The 17,500-nt window shown below is 39.9% G+C and overlaps 2 protein-coding genes and 1 long non-coding RNA gene across 6 annotated transcripts in view; 1 reads left to right on the top strand and 2 right to left on the bottom strand.

Moving 5' to 3' along the window:
* The window catches only part of LOC132456568 (T-box transcription factor TBX19-like), a 15,097-nt gene extending 9,469 nt beyond the window's left edge, over nt 1-5,628 (bottom strand). For 2 of the 4 annotated variants that reach the window (XM_060050961.1, XM_060050962.1), the window contains exon 1: nt 2,551-5,628. In XM_060050961.1, coding sequence (XP_059906944.1) covers nt 2,551-2,756 — 206 coding nt within the window. In that variant the 5' untranslated portion in view covers nt 2,757-5,628. The remainder of the gene's footprint in view (nt 1-2,550) is intronic. The other 2 variants (XM_060050960.1, XM_060050959.1) reach the window with 2 other exon arrangements.
* Nucleotides 5,629-6,179: 551 nt separating this feature from the next.
* Nucleotides 6,180-16,886, bottom strand: sft2d2b (SFT2 domain containing 2b). Its single transcript, XM_060050958.1, has 8 exons — nt 16,670-16,886; nt 11,024-11,113; nt 10,766-10,851; nt 10,093-10,174; nt 9,740-9,775; nt 9,029-9,087; nt 8,755-8,784; nt 6,180-6,702 (listed from the first exon to the last, which is right to left on the bottom strand). The coding sequence occupies exons 1-8, from the start codon at nt 16,733-16,735 to the stop codon at nt 6,666-6,668; spliced, it is 486 nt and encodes a 161-aa protein (XP_059906941.1). The 5' UTR covers nt 16,736-16,886; the 3' UTR covers nt 6,180-6,665.
* LOC132456567 (uncharacterized) lies at nt 10,515-10,959 on the top strand. Its single transcript, XR_009525527.1, has 2 exons — nt 10,515-10,628; nt 10,689-10,959. It is a non-coding gene; the product is annotated as an uncharacterized LOC132456567 (long non-coding RNA).
* Nucleotides 16,887-17,500: the final 614 nt, after the last annotated feature.

Raw genomic sequence — 17,500 nt, 5'->3', positions numbered from 1 at the left:
TTTATCATAATATGCTAAAGTCTATAAGACACAGTTGAATACAGTAGTAATAATCATAATAATATGATCATAATAATAATAAGGAAATCATAATAATATTATCACCATATTATGAAAGCACTTCTATTAATATAATACATTAGAAATGATTGCATAATTGTATTACTATGATAGTGATAGTACTACAGATATTATAATACGTTATAAATTACTAAATAATCGTATTAGGGTAGTTCCTCTGATATTATAAAACATTGATCATATTTAAATATCCTAGTACTTCTGATATGATATATCATTGATAATTATAATAAATTAATCTTACTTCTGATATAGTACATTAACAATTATAATTATAAGCATATTTCATGATAGTATGTCTGATATTTAATAGATTAATAATAATATACATTATTATGATACTTCTAGTAATATATTAACACTAATTATATTACGATACATTACTATGATAGTACTATGATACTACCATTATAATACATTGACAATAATAATCTATGATATAACTAGTACTTCTAGCAATACATCAATAATAATACTATTATAATGTATACATTTGATAGTACTGATTATACGATATGCATTAATAATAATATTATTATTATCACGATAGTATCTCTGACATTATAATACATTATTAATACAATTAATAGCCTATAATGATCTTACTACGACAGTTCTTCTGGTATTATAATGCATTATTAATAATAATATATCGTATATTATCTTGTACTTAGAGATAATACATTAATAATAACATGATATTACTAGGAAACCTCTGATATTAATACTTAATAATACATGATATTACAATAGTTCATTAGTAACATCGGTATTAACATCCTCATTTTATAGTTCATTAATAACATGGATATATACCTCCTAACGTTATAGTTCATTAATAACATGGATATATACCTCCTAACGTTATAGTTCATTAATAACATGGATATATACCTCCTAACGTTATAGTTCATTAATAACATGGATATATACCTCCTAACGTTATAGTTCATTAATAACATGGATATATACCTCCTAATGTTATAGTTCATTAATAACATGGATATATACCTCCTAACGTTATAGTTCATTAATAACATGGATATATACCTCCTAACGTTATAGTTCATTAATAACATGGATATATACCTCCTAATGTTATAGTTCATTAATAACATGGATATATACCTCCTAACGTTATAGTTCATTAATAACATGGATATATACCTCCTAATGTTATAGTTCATTAATAACATGGATATATACCTCCTAACGTTATAGTTCATTAATAACATGGATATATACCTCCTAACGTTATAGTTCATTAATAACATGGATATATACCTCCTAACGTTATAGTTCATTAATAACATGGATATATACCTCCTAATGTTATAGTTCATTAATAACATGGATATATACCTCCTAACGTTATAGTTCATTAATAACATGGATATATACCTCCTAATGTTATTTTCAATTAATAACATCCTAATGTTATAGTTAATTAATAACAATATTATAGTTCATTAGTAACATGGATATTAAAATCTTAATATTATAATCATCAATAACACGGATATTAACATCCTAATGTTGTAGTTCATTAATTACATCCTAATTTTATAGTTAATTAATAACATCCTTATATTATAATTCATAATAACTTGTATGAAATGGTTAATTAATAACATGTATGTAATGGTTAATTAATAACATGTATGTAATGGTTCATTAATAACATGTATGTAATGGTTCATTAATAACATGTATGTAATGGTTAATTAATAACATGTATGTAATGGTTAATTAATAACATGTATGTAATGGTTAATTAATAACATGTATGTAATGGTTCATTAATAACATGTATGTAATGGTTAATTAATAACATGTATGTAATGGTTAATTAATAACATGTATGTAATGGTTAATTAATAACATGTATGTAATGGTTAATTAATAACATGTATGTAATGGTTAATTAATAACATGTATGTAATGGTTAATTAATAACATGTATGTAATGGTTAATTAATAACATGTATGAAATGGTTAATTAATAACATGTATGTAATGGTTAATTAATAACATGTATGTAATGGTTAATTAATAACATGTATGTAATGGTTAATTAATAACATGTATGTAATGGTTAATTAATAACATGTATGACATGGTTAATTAATAACATGTATGTAATGGTTCATTAATAACATGTATGTAATGGTTCATTAATAACATGTATGTAATGGTTAATTAATAACATGTATGTAATGGTTAATTAATAACATGTATGTAATGGTTAATTAATAACATGTATGTAATGGTTAATTAATAACTTGTATGTAATGGTTAATTAATAACATGTATGTAATGGTTAATTAATAACATGTATGTAATGGTTCATTAATAACATGTATGTAATGGTTAATTAATAACATGTATGTAATGGTTAATTAATAACATGTATGTAATGGTTAATTAATAACATGTATGTAATGGTTAATTAATAACATGTTAACTCACCTGCCGCTCTTGGTCACGATCATCTCGTTCGTGATTTCCTGGAACTTCCGCCAGAGATCTGCGTCCTCCAGGGTCACCGCGAGCCGTCCGGAGGGCGCTCTCCGCTGGGCTCCCCGCTGGGCTCCCCCCGGGTCTCCCCGCTCGGCTCCCCCCGGGTCTCCCCCCGGGTCTCCCCCCGGGTCTCCCCCCGGGTCTCCCCGCTTCATCGCCAGAGTCGCCCCGGGCTCCTCCGCCGCCTCCTTCTCGTGCAGCCCCTCCAGCTTTAGTTCAGTCAAACCGATTCAGCTCCGATCTGCTTTATTTTAAACCGGACTGGCGGCGCTCTGTCAGCCTGTTGGAGAGAGGACTGACATCTAGAAGGTCCAAACGACACACACACACACGCATACACGCACGCACACACACACACACACACACACACACACACACACACACACACACACACACACACACACGCGCGCGCGCGCACACGCACACGCACACACACACACACACACACACACACACACACACACACACACACACACACAATCCTGTCTCTTTCTCTCTAACAGAGGCATATTCTCTCGATTCATTCCAAAATAGCGTTATTGTCAAGAGAGATAAAAATTCAAATTGCCAAAAAGTTTACAAAATAGACGGCCGAGTGGAACACACAAAGTTACAAATAAATTATGAAATGCCTTTTTTCTCCTCGACAGCGCAACCACATGTGCGCGTGTGCGTGTGCCTGCGTGTGTTTTAATCAACGAGCCGCCCAGCACTGGGCTTAAGGGCTTTAGTGACTTTAAAGACATAAAGGACTCGTTAACGTCTAAGATCCGGTCAGTTCTCTGAATAAAACCCCAAACACCAGCTGCATAGGCTATGTTCCAAAACACACGTTATAGGTTTATACTGTCTGTTCAAATCACACGTTATTAGGTTTATACGGTCCGTTCCAATCACACGTTATTAGGTTTATAGTGTCTGTTCCAATCACAAGTTATTAGGTTTATACGGTCTGTTCCAAACATACGTTATTAGGTTTATACTGTCTGTTCCAATCACACGTTATGTTTATACTGTCTGTTCCAATCACACGTTATTAGGTTTATAGTGTCTGTTCCAAACACACGTTATTAGGTTTATAGTGTCTGTTCCAAACATTATAGGTTTATAGGGTCTGTTCCAAACGTTATTATGTTTATAGTGTCTGTTCCAAACTTTATTAGGTTCATTGGGTCTGTTCCAAAACAAACAATATTCGGTTTATAGGGTCTGTTCCAAACGTTATGTTTATCTGGTTATGACTAACACTAACATGTTTCTTATTGGTCTAAGAGATAATGACTAACACTAACATGTTTCTCATTTACTCTTACAGATAATGGCTAACAATAAGGGTCCTATCTTGCATCCGGCGCAATTGACTTAATCACTGGCGCATGTGTCCATGCTAGTTTGCAACTGGCGCAGAGCGTTCTTTTCCCTCCTGCGCCACGCGTCGGTAAATTAGGGAATGATCTTGTGCTCCAAGGGGCGGTTCGGCGAAAGGAGGAGTGTTCTGGCGCAAACGTTTCCTGGTGCTATTTTGCAGTTTCAGAAATCACTTGTAGCCTGGTCCTACCAGACCAATCGTACTTCATTTCATTTGTACAGAAGGCGGGTGTCTGTAGGAGTTTTAAAATGATTGGATCTGGCCAGTGCCACTCTGTATCTGCCATAACCAATCGCATAGCGTTTGGTCGTGACGTATGTCATGCGACGGGACCGGCTCCTTCACCACTAACGGAGCCAGCTGGAAAATCAAACTTTTCCCGAACCCGGTGGGGAGAAGCGCCACAACATCATGGCCACCAACAAAACTCTGCAAAGCTTGTTCTTGCTCCGGCTTTAATCGATCGATTTTCGGCAGCGATCCCACAGCAGACCGAATAGCTTCTCTCGTATCCTTCTCCATTGTCTTCCTCTGACTACAACTGAAACTGGCGCGCGACCTAGACGTCATCGTTCTCAGCCACTCCCTCTGTTCGCTGATTGGACCGCCAGAAATCTGGTTTCCATGGAACGCATTTACATTAAGCAGACCCAGACCTAGTACTGAAGCGAAATGAAAATTGAGCAGAAGTAGGTAGGTGGGCGGTGCTAGGCTAAATCACTTGCTCCACAAACCAGGAAATACCTGGTTTAAAGTCAGTGGCGCGTTGTTCAGATGCTATTTTAATGGCGCATGCATAATGTTGCTTGTGCACCTCGCGCATACACTTTGCTTCTCTCATCTACCTAGCCACACATTCTTGGTAAATTATTTGGGAGAGAACAGCTGATACAGCGGTAATAAGTTGTACTTTTAAATCAATTAATCTGCAAACACGTACAGCAAACACAATCATATTTTCTTGACACAGACATCGTTTTCATGCCCATAACTTTTAGGATTTATGAGTATTTGATCGTGAGAAAACATTGTTTTACCGCGAGTGAGTGTTAAAAAGAATTAACGATTGCGGGCACGCGTGTGTGCATCCATCTGTTTAAACACACGCAGACTAAACACGTAACGCATAATACAGTCCATGGTAATGTATATTAACGGGGGGACACATGCATATTAGGAACACAAGTCGATAACGATAATGCATACAATACTGATAAGAAACGATTTTTAGAATGTATTGCGTATATCATTAAATAGAACCACAGTTACCGCATATCATATGTGTGTTGAGTTTTCTTTAGCGAAATTTATTTGAGGACTCAGTATTTCTGAAGTTGTGTGAATTAGGCCATAAACTGAGCCATTTGAAGTTTGAAAAAAATTGTTTCAAAATATCAACATGTCAGATTCAAATGCGCTCATGTCTCTTAAAGGAGATGGGAGCTGGCACACTCATTGGTTTATTGCACGTTACGCCCAAACCACACCTACGGGTAATTAGGCTACTTCAGACCAACCCTTTTTAGATTTGCGCCGGGCGCAAGAGTCAATTTCGCGCCGGTAAAATAGCGACATCGCCGTGGAACCGCCCACAAAGCTACATGCGCTTTGCGCTTCTCACTTGCGTTTCAGACCGTTAAAATAGGGCCCTAACACGTTTACATCTTATTCCTCTAAGAGATAATGACTAACACTAAAATGTTACATCTTATTCCTCTAAGAGATAATGACTAACACTAAAATGTTACATCTTATTCCTCTAAGAGATAATGACTAACACTAAAATGTTACATCTTATTCCTCTAAGAGATAATGACTAACACTAAAATGTTAGATCTTATTCTTCCGAGAGATAATGACTGACACTCACATGACGTCGAAGCTCACTTATTCAAGAATTTATTTTAGAAAATCAGGTACTTAACTTAACACAACTTAACTTAACACAAATAGTGCCTAAATTACACATTTATTAACTTTACTCTAATACATCAATGTTTTTAGTAGTTACTTATATATGTATTAATTTGAAATGTATTTTACAGAAATTTGATATTATATCTATATATATATATATATATATATATATATATACACTACGTCAGGTGTAATGTATATAAAACTATATTAATTAGGGATGCACCGAATATTCGTAAAAAGGCCGAAAAAAAAATACACCAAACATTTGTATTTTTGATTAATAAAATAAAATAAAATAAAATTGTTTTACTAATTTATTTAAAGGTACATTGTTCTGAAATTCTTGCTGTAAGGTCTGCCCGAATGTTAGAAAACGTTCAGTATTAAATAAACATTTGATTTGAATTGATTTTTTTTGTGTGTTGCGCTGACTTAATTTGCTTTGGTCTACTTCCTTCAATATCATTGCGGCTCTGACCTCGAAATCCAGAATTAAAACACGTAAAACATATGCATTTGGGAATAAGGTATCATAATAATAAGGCATCATAATAATAATAAAGCCTCATATTACTAAAGCATCATATTAATAAAGCATCATATTAATAAGGCAACATATTAATAAAGCATCATATTAATAAAGCATCATATTAATAAGGCATTATATTAATAAGGCATCATATTAATACAGCATCATATTAATGAAGCATCATAATAATAAGGCACAGAGTAGTCGGATCTGATTGGATGGTTAAATAGTGTTTCTGACAGACTGTTACAGACAGAAGGTGAACACTTTCAGGACCGCATCCCTGAGAGAGAGAGAGAGAGAGAGAGAGAGAGAGAGAGAGAGAGAGAGAGAGAGAGAGAGAGAGAGAGAGAGAGAGAGAGAGAGAGAGAGAGAGAGAGAGAGAGAGAGAGAGAGAGAGAGAGAGAGAGAGAGAGAGACTTTAATATAGTGGAGGAACAACAGACCAAAACATTGTAGATGAAAATGTTTCTTGAAAAAAAACTCCCAAATATTTTACCTACCTGAGTTATAAACAGATGTAGACTGGTTTTAACCACGCATGAGTGAGTGTCTGAGTGAGTGGGTGAGTGAGTGAGTGAGTGAGTGAGTGAGTGAGTGAGAGAGAGTCAGTGAGTGAGTGAGTCAGTGAGTGAGTGAGAGTCAGTGAGTGAGTGAGAGTCAGTGAGTGAGTGAGTGAGAGTCAGTGAGTGAGTGAGAGAGTGAGTGAGTGAGTGACTGAGAGTCAGTGAGTGAGTGAGTGAGAGTCAGTGAGTGGGTGAGTGAGTGAGTGAGTCAGTGAGTGAGTGAGTGAGTGGGTGAGTGAGAGTCAGTGAGTGAGTGAGTGAGAGTCAGTGAGTGAGTGAGTGAGTGAGTGAGTGAGTCAGTGAGTGAGTGAGTGAGTGAGTGGGTGAGTGAGAGTCAGTGAGTGAGTGAGTGAGTGAGTGAGAGTCAGTCAGTGAGTGAGTGAGTGAGTGAGTGAGAGTCAGTGAGTGAGTGAGTGAGTGAGAGTCAGTGAGTGAGTGAGTGAGTGAGTGAGTGAGTGAGTGAAAGTCAGTGAGTGAGTGAGTGAGTCAGTGAGTGAGTGAGTGAGTGAGTGAGTGAGTGAGTGAGTGAGTGAGTGAGAGTCAGTGAGTGAGAGTCAGTGAGTGAGAGGAACAACAGACCAAATAATATATTATATTTAATATAGTGGAGGAACAACAGACCAAAACATTGTAGATGAAAATGTTTCTTGAAAAAAAACTCCCAAATATTTTACCTACCTGAGTTATAAACAGATGTAGACTGGTTTTAACCACGCATGAGTGAGTGTCTGAGTGAGTGGGTGAGTGAGTGAGTGAGTGAGTGAGTGAGTGAGTGAGTGAGTGAGTGAGTGAGTGAGTGAGAGAGAGTCAGTGAGTGAGTGAGTCAGTGAGTGAGTGAGAGTCAGTGAGTGAGTGAGTGAGTGAGAGTCAGTGAGTGAGTGAGTGAGAGTCAGTGAGTGAGTGAGAGAGTGAGTGAGTGAGTGACTGAGAGTCAGTGAGTGAGTGAGTGAGAGTCAGTGAGTGGGTGAGTGAGTGAGTGAGTGAGTGAGTGAGTGGGTGAGTGAGAGTCAGTGAGTGAGTGAGTGAGAGTCAGTGAGTGAGTGAGTGAGTGAGTGAGTCAGTGAGTGAGTGAGTGAGTGGGTGAGTGAGAGTCAGTGAGTGAGTGAGTGAGTGAGTGAGAGTCAGTGAGTGAGTGAGTGAGTGAGTGAGAGTCAGTGAGTGAGTGAGTGAGTGAGAGTCAGTGAGTGAGTGAGTGAGTGAGTGAGTGAGTGAAAGTCAGTGAGTGAGTGAGTGAGTCAGTGAGTGAGTGAGTGAGTGAGTGAGTGAGTGAGTGAGTGAGTGAGTGAGTGAGTGAGTGAGTGAGTGAGAGTCAGTGAGTGAGAGTCAGTGAGTGAGAGTCAGTGAGTGAGTGAGTCAGTGAGTGAGTGAGAGTCAGTGAGTGAGTGAGTGAGTCAGTGAGTGAGTGAGTGAGTGAGTGAGTGAGAGTCAGTGAGTGAGAGTCAGTGAGTGAGTGAGTGAGTGAGTCAGTGAGTGAGTGAGTGAGTGAGAGTGAGTGAGTGAGAGTCAGTGAGTGAGTGAGTGAGAGAGTGAGTGAGAGTCAGTGAGTGAGTGAGTGAGAGTCAGTGAGTGAGTGAGTGAGTGAGAGTCAGTGAGTGAGTGAGTGTCAGTGAGTGAGTGAGTGAGTGAGAGTCAGTGAGTGAGTGAGTGAGTGAGAGTCAGTGAGTGAGTGAGTGAGTGAGTGAGTGAGTGAGTGAGTGAGTGAGTGAGTGGGTGAGTGAGTGAGTGAGTGAGTGAGTGAGTGAGTGAGTGAGTGAGGGAGGGAGGGTTACCTGGCGAAGGGGATGTATGACAGGCCGTACCTGTGACAGACGAAACAGCAGTGAGACTCCCCCCAAACCAAACAGGAAGTGTGTGTGTCTGTATTGTGTGTGTCTGTACTGTGTGTGACTGTACTGTGTGTATGTGTGTGTGTGTGTACTGTGTGTGTGTGTGTCTGTACTGTGTGTGTGTGTGTCTGTACTGTGCGTGTGTGTGTCTGTACTGTGTGTGTCTGTACTGTGTGTGTGTGTGTGTGTGTGTGTGTGTGTACTGTGTGTGTCTCACCAGGCGAAGGCCAGGAACTGTAGAATGCAGAACAGAACAGCCAGTCCGTTGTTCTTCCACTGGAGGAAGAGGAGGCGTTTAGTCTCCTCATCATCTAACCCTGATCATCATCTAACCCTGATCACCACATCATGTAACCCTGATCATCATCTAACCCTGATCATCATCTAACCCTGATCACCTCATCATCTAACCCTGATCATCATCTAACCCTGATCACATCATCTAACCCTGATCATCATCTAACCCTGATCATCATCTAACCCTGATCACCTCATCATCTAACCCTGATCATCATCTAACCCTGATCATCATCTAACCCTGATCATCATCTAACCCTGATCATCATCTAACCCTGATCATCATCTAACCCTGATCATCATCTAACCCTGATCATCAACTAACCCTGATCATCATCTAACCCTGATCATCATCTAACCCTGATCACCATCTAACCCTGATCATCATCTAACCCTGATCATCATCTAACCCTGATCATCATCTAACCCTGATCATCATCTAACCCTGATCATCATCTAACCCTGATCATCATCTAACCCTGATCATCATCTAACCCTGATCATCATCTAACCCTGATCATCATCTAACCCTGATCATCATCTAACCCTGATCATCATCTAACCCTGATCATCATCTAACCCTGATCATCATCTAACCCTGATCATCATCTAACCCTGATCATCAACTCACCCAGAAGGCGGAACACAGCGTTAACACCAGGCATGTCTGGAGAAAGAGAGACAAGAAAGTCAGCATCCAATAATAAACCTATCCCATAATAACCCTATCCCATAATAACCCTAACTCCATATTAACCCTATCCCATAATAACCCTATCCCATAATGACCTTATCCCATAATGACCCTATCCCATAATAACCCTAACCCCATAATAACCCTATCCCATAATAACCCTATCCCATAATAACCCTATCCCATAATAGCCCTATCCCATAATAACCCTACCCCATAATAACCCAATCCCATAATAACCCTATCCCATAATAACCCAATCCCATAATAAGGTGCCTGTTGTTACTCACCACCATGACGACGGTTGCTAGCGCTCTCTCTTTAGCACACATTCTCTTCAGCTGGGCAAGAGGTCCGGTCAGGAACATGGTGCTGAACTCATAGGGTTAGGGGTTAAAGGTTAGGGTTAGGAACTCATAGGGTTAGGGTCAGGAACATGGTGCTGAACTCATAGGGTTAGGGGTTAAAGGTTAGGGTTAGGAACTCATAGGGTTAGGGTTAGGGTCAGGAACATGGTGCTGAACTCATAGGGTTAGGGTTAGGGTCAGGAACATGGTGCTGAACTCATAGGGTTAGGGGTTAAAGGTTAGGGTTAGGAACTCATAGGGTTAGGGTTAGGGTCAGGAACATGGTGCTGAACTCATAGGGTTAGGGTTAGGAACTCATAGGGTAAGGGTTAGGGTCAGGAACATGGTGCTGCAACTCATAGGGTTAGGGTTAGGGTTAGGGTCAGGAGCCCATAGGGTTAAGTAACTAACCCTATCGTATACATCAAGTACATTAACTCACCCTATAGTATATATCAAGTATATGGTCGGGGTTAAAGGTCGGGTCCTGACCTGGTCGGGGTTAAAGGTCAGGGGGCGTGACCTGGTCGGGGTTGAAGGTCGGGGGGCGTGACCTGGTCGGGGTCAGAGGTCAGGGGTCGTGACCTGGTCGGGGTTAAAGGTCGGGGGTCCTGACCTGGCCAGAGAGCAGACGTTTCCCAGCGTGTAGAACACAGCGAACAGAGCGAGGCCCACGCCTGGAACCCACAGCAGGCAGCTCCCCTACACACACACACACACACACACACACACACACACACACACACACACACACACACACACACACACACACACACACACACACACACACACACACACACACACACACACCTATTATTGGGATATACAGCAATAATATATTGATTACCAGAATGGAGCAAACCATTGAGCTTACCAGAATGGAGCAAACCACTCCCAGAAGGAAGGAGGCTGCAAAGGCCTTCACCCGAGTTCCCCAGCTCAGCGTGCTGGCCTGGTTCGCTACCTGACAACACACACAACACACAACACTTTGACACACAACACTCTAACACACAACACTTTAACACAAAACATTTTAACACACACAAATCAATTCACCACGCTATACTCTACGTTACACACACACAACACTTGAATACACACTAGTATATACAAGCTCACACGTAACACCTACACTATAAATTAATCCAATGTATAGCTTTGATACACTGATGCACCTCACTATAGTGATACAGCTCACTATAGGATACAGCTCACTATAGGATACAGCTCACTATAGGATACAGCTCACTATAGGATACAGCTCACTATAGGATACAGCTCACTATAGTGATACAGCTCACTATAGGGTACAGCTCACTATAGGATACAGCTCACTATAGGATACAGCTCACTATAGGATACAGCTCACTATAGTGATACAGCTCACTATAGGATACAGCTCACTATAGGATACAGCTCACTATAGTGATACAGCTCACTATAGTGATACAGCTCATTATAGTGATACAGCTCACTATAGGATACAGCTCACTATAGGATACAGCTCACTATAGTGATACAGCTCACTATAGGATACAGCTCACTATAGGATACAGCTCACTATAGGATACAGCTCACTATAGGATACAGCTCACTATAGGATACAGCTCACTATAGGATACAGCTCACTATAGGGTACAGCTCACTATAGGATACAGCTCACTATAGTGATACAGCTCACTATAGGATACAGCTCACTATAGGATACAGCTCACTATAGTGATACAGCTCACTATAGGATACAGCTCACTATAGTGATACAGCTCACTATAGTGATACAGCTCACTATAGTGATACAGCTCACTATAGTGATACAGCTCACTATAGGATACAGCTCACTATAGCGTACAGCTCACTATAGGATACAGCTCACTATAGGATACAGCTCACTATAGGATACAGCTCACTATAGGATACAGCTCACTATAGTGATACAGCTCACTATAGGATACAGCTCACTATAGGATACAGCTCACTATAGGATACAGCTCACTATAGTGATACAGCTCACTATAGGGTACAGCTCACTATAGGATACAGCTCACTATAGTGATACAGCTCACTATAGGATACAGCTCACTATAGGATACAGCTCACTATAGCGTACAGCTCACTATAGGATACAGCTCACTATAGGATACAGCTCACTATAGTGATACAGCTCACTATAGGATACAGCTCACTATAGTGATACAGCTCACTATAGGGTACAGCTCACTATAGGGTACAGCTCACTAGTGATACAGCTCACTATAGTGATACAGCTCACTATAGGATACAGCTCACTATAGGATACAGCTCACTATAGTGATACAGCTCACTATAGGATACAGCTCACTATAGGATACAGCTCACTATAGGATACAGCTCACTATAGCGTACAGCTCACTATAGGATACAGCTCACTATAGGATACAGCTCACTATAGGATACAGCTCACTATAGGATACAGCTCACTATAGGATACAGCTCACTACAGGATACAGCTCACTATAGTGATACAGCTCACTATAGGATACAGCTCACTATAGGATACAGCTCATTATAGGGTACAGCTCACTATAGGGTACAGCTCACTATAGGATACAGCTCACTATAGTGATACAGCTCACTATAGGGTACAGCTCACTATAGGATACAGCTCACTATAGGATACAGCTCACTAGGATACAGCTCACTATAGCGTACAGCTCACTATAGGATACAGCTCACTATAGGATACAGCTCACTATAGGATACAGCTCACTATAGGATACAGCTCACTATAGGATACAGCTCACTATAGCGTACAGCTCACTATAGGATACAGCTCACTATAGGGTACAGCTCACTATAGGATACAGCTCACTATAGTGATACAGCTCACTATAGTGATACAGCTCACTATAGCATACAGCTCACTATAGGATACAGCTCACTATAGGATACAGCTCACTATAGGATACAGCTCACTATAGGATACAGCTCACTATAGGATACAGCTCACTATAGGATACAGCTCACTATAGGATACAGCTCACTATAGGATACAGCTCACTACAGGATACAGCTCACTACAGGATACAGCTCACTACAGGATACAGCTCACTATAGGGTACAGCTCACTATAGGATACAGCTCACTATAGGGTACAGCTCACTATAGGATACAGCTCACTATAGGATACAGCTCACTATAGGATACAGCTCACTATAGGATACAGCTCACTATAGGATACAGCTCACTATAGCGTACAGCTCACTATAGGATACAGCTCACTATAGGATACAGCTCACTATAGGATACAGCTCACTATAGGATACAGCTCACTATAGGATACAGCTCACTACAGGATACAGCTCACTATAGTGATACAGCTCACTATAGGATACAGCTCATTATAGGGTACAGCTCACTATAGGGTACAGCTCACTATAGGATACAGCTCACTATAGTGATACAGCTCACTATAGGGTACAGCTCACTATAGGATACAGCTCACTATAGGATACAGCTCACTAGGATACAGCTCACTATAGCGTACAGCTCACTATAGGATACAGCTCACTATAGGATACAGCTCACTATAGGATACAGCTCACTATAGGATACAGCTCACTATAGCATACAGCTCACTATAGGATACAGCTCACTATAGGGTACAGCTCACTATAGGATACAGCTCACTATAGTGATACAGCTCACTATAGCATACAGCTCACTATAGGATACAGCTCACTATAGGATACAGCTCACTATAGGATACAGCTCACTATAGGATACAGCTCACTATAGGATACAGCTCACTATAGGATACAGCTCACTATAGGATACAGCTCACTACAGGATACAGCTCACTACAGGATACAGCTCACTATAGGGTACAGCTCACTATAGGGTACAGCTCACTATAGGGTACAGCTCACTATAGGATACAGCTCACTATAGGATACAGCTCACTATAGGATACAGCTCACTATAGGATACAGCTCACTATAGTGATACAGCTCATTATAGGATACAGCTCACTATAGCATACAGCTCACTATAGCATACAGCTCACTATAGCATACAGCTCACTATAGCATACAGCTCACTATAGGATACAGCTCACTATAGGATACAGCTCACTATAGGATACAGCTCACTATAGCATACAGCTCACTATAGTGATACAGCTCACTAGGATACAGCTCACTATAGGATACAGCTCACTATAGCATACAGCTCACTATAGGATACAGCTCACTATAGGATACAGCTCACTATAGCATACAGCTCACTATAGGATACAGCTTACTATAGCATACAGCTCACTATAGGATACAGCTCACTATAGCGTACAGCTCACTATAGGGTACAGCTCACTATAGGATACAGCTCACTATAGGATACAGCTCACTATAGGATACAGCTCACTATAGTGATACAGCTCACTATAGGGTACAGCTCACTATAGGGTACAGCTCACTATAGGATACAGCTCACTATAGTGATACAGCTCACTATAGGATACAGCTCACTATAGGATACAGCTCACTATAGGATACAGCTCACTATAGTGATACAGCTCACTATAGGGTACAGCTCACTATAGGATACAGCTCACTATAGGATACAGCTCACTATAGGATACAGCTCACTATAGGGTACAGCTCACTATAGGATACAGCTCACTATAGGATACAGCTCACTATAGGATACAGCTCACTATAGCATACAGCTCACTATAGGATACAGCTCACTATAGGATACAGCTCACTATAGTGATACAGCTCACTATAGCATACAGCTCACTATAGTGATACAGCTCACTATAGGATACAGCTCACTATAGCGTACAGCTCACTATAGGATACAGCTCACTATAGGATACAGCTCACTATAGTGATACAGCTCACTATAGGATACAGCTCACTATAGGATACAGCTCACTATAGGGTACAGCTCACTATAGGATACAGCTCACTATAGGATACAGCTCACTATAGGATACAGCTCACTATAGGATACAGCTCACTATAGGATACAGCTCACTATAGGGTACAGCTCACTATAGGGTACAGCTCACTATAGGGTACAGCTCACTATAGGGTACAGCTCACTATAGGATACAGCTCACTATAGGATACAGCTCACTATAGCATACAGCTCACTATAGGATACAGCTCACTATAGGATACAGCTCACTATAGGATACAGCTCACTATAGGATACAGCTCACTATAGGATACAGCTCACTATAGGATACAGCTCACTATAGTGATACAGCTCACTATAGGATACAGCTCACTATAGCATACAGCTCACTATAGGATACAGCTCACTATAGGATACAGCTCACTATAGGATACAGCTCACTATAGGATACAGCTCACTATAGGATACAGCTCACTATAGGGTACAGCTCACTATAGGATACAGCTCACTATAGGATACAGCTCACTATAGGATACAGCTCACTATAGGATACAGCTCACTATAGGATACAGCTCACTATAGGATACAGCTCACTATAGGGTACAGCTCACTATAGGATACAGCTCACTATAGGATACAGCTCACTATAGGATACAGCTCACTATAGCATACAGCTCACTATAGGATACAGCTCACTATAGGATACAGCTCACTATAGGGTACAGCTCACTATAGGGTACAGCTCACTATAGTGATACAGCTCACTATAGCATACAGCTCACTATAGCGTACAGCTCACTATAGGATACAGCTCACTATAGGATACAGCTCACTATAGGGTACAGCTCACTATAGCGTACAGCTCACTATAGGGTACAGCTCACTATAGGGTACAGCTCACTATAGGGTACAGCTCACTATAGCGTACAGCTCACTATAGGATACAGCTCACTATAGTGATACAGCTCACTATAGGATACAGCTCACTATAGTGATACAGCTCACTATAGGGTACAGCTCACTATAGGATACAGCTCACTATAGGATACAGCTCACTATAGGATACAGCTCACTATAGTGATGTTGAATTGAGCTGAACTCATGACGTGGTCGTGGCTTTCATGGTATGGGCGATATAAATAACTATCAAATCTCTATGATGGAATGTAGTTTAGTTTATAAATAAACAACTAATATATCATCTCTATGATGGAATCTAGTTTAGATATAAATAGGTAAAATAACATCTCTATGATAGAATCTGGTTTAGTTTCGATATAAAAAACATATAGAACATCTCATTGATAGAATCTAGTTTAGATATAAATAACTAATATAACATCTCATTGATATAATCTAGATTAGTTTAGATATAAATAAGTAAAAGATCATCTCTATGATATAATCTAGTTTAGTTTAGATATATTAAAAAAACCGAATAGATCATCTCTATGATAGAATCTAGTTTGGGTGAAAACCAAGCACGCGCATCTTCAGTTTGCAAGTCCTTCAACATGCTGATCTAGAGAATCCTGATCTAACTAACTAACCCTACCTAATCCTGATCTAACTGACTATCCTAACCATCTTGATCTAAGTGAATAACGGATGACCTCACCTCCAGTATGTCCACCTTATCATTGTTTCCATCTTGACCGCTCAAAACTTTCTTTAATTTATCCATGATCCTCTTATAACCGACTATCTACATTTAGATATGCTAGTGTAATTAGTTATAATAGTCATAATAGTTCAAAAGGAAGACATGACGTGATGTTCGTTAACAGGTGGAACAGACTTCCGCCTTCAGGCTGCAGTACCGTGACCAACCACCGCAGACAGAGGTTCGCTGCTGAGCACATGCTGCAGTAACGCGACCAACCACCTCGGGCAGGAGGGGCTGCTGAGCACAGGCTGCAGTACAGTGACCAACCACCGTGGTCATGGAGCGCTGCTGAGCAAAGGCTGCAGTACCGCGACCAGCCGCCACAGACGGGGGGGCTGCTGAGCACAGCCTGCAGTAGCGCGACCAGCCGCTGCGGGCAGGGGGCGCTGCTGGCTTCACATCCAAGAAGACAAACAATCCGCTTTGTGCTTTATTCACTGAACTACAAACAACACAATAAACCATTCATATACCATGAACTACAAACAACACAATCTACCATTCATGTACCATGAATTACAAACAACACAATATACCATTCATATACCATGAATAAACCACACCAACACACACACACATATATATATATATATATATATATATATATATATATATATATATATATATATATATATATATATATATATATATATATATATATATATATATATATATATATATATATATATATATATATATATATATATATATATCTCATCATCTCATCTCATTTTCGACCGCTTATCCGGGGTCGGGTCGCGGGGGGAGCAGCTCAAGCAGGGG

Source organism: Gadus macrocephalus, chromosome 4 (genome assembly GCF_031168955.1).
Source record: "Gadus macrocephalus chromosome 4, ASM3116895v1".
NCBI classification, from domain to species: Eukaryota; Metazoa; Chordata; class Actinopteri; order Gadiformes; family Gadidae; genus Gadus; species Gadus macrocephalus.
Note: the sequence above shows the minus strand (reverse complement) of the source record. Positions and strands in the feature narration are given on the sequence as shown.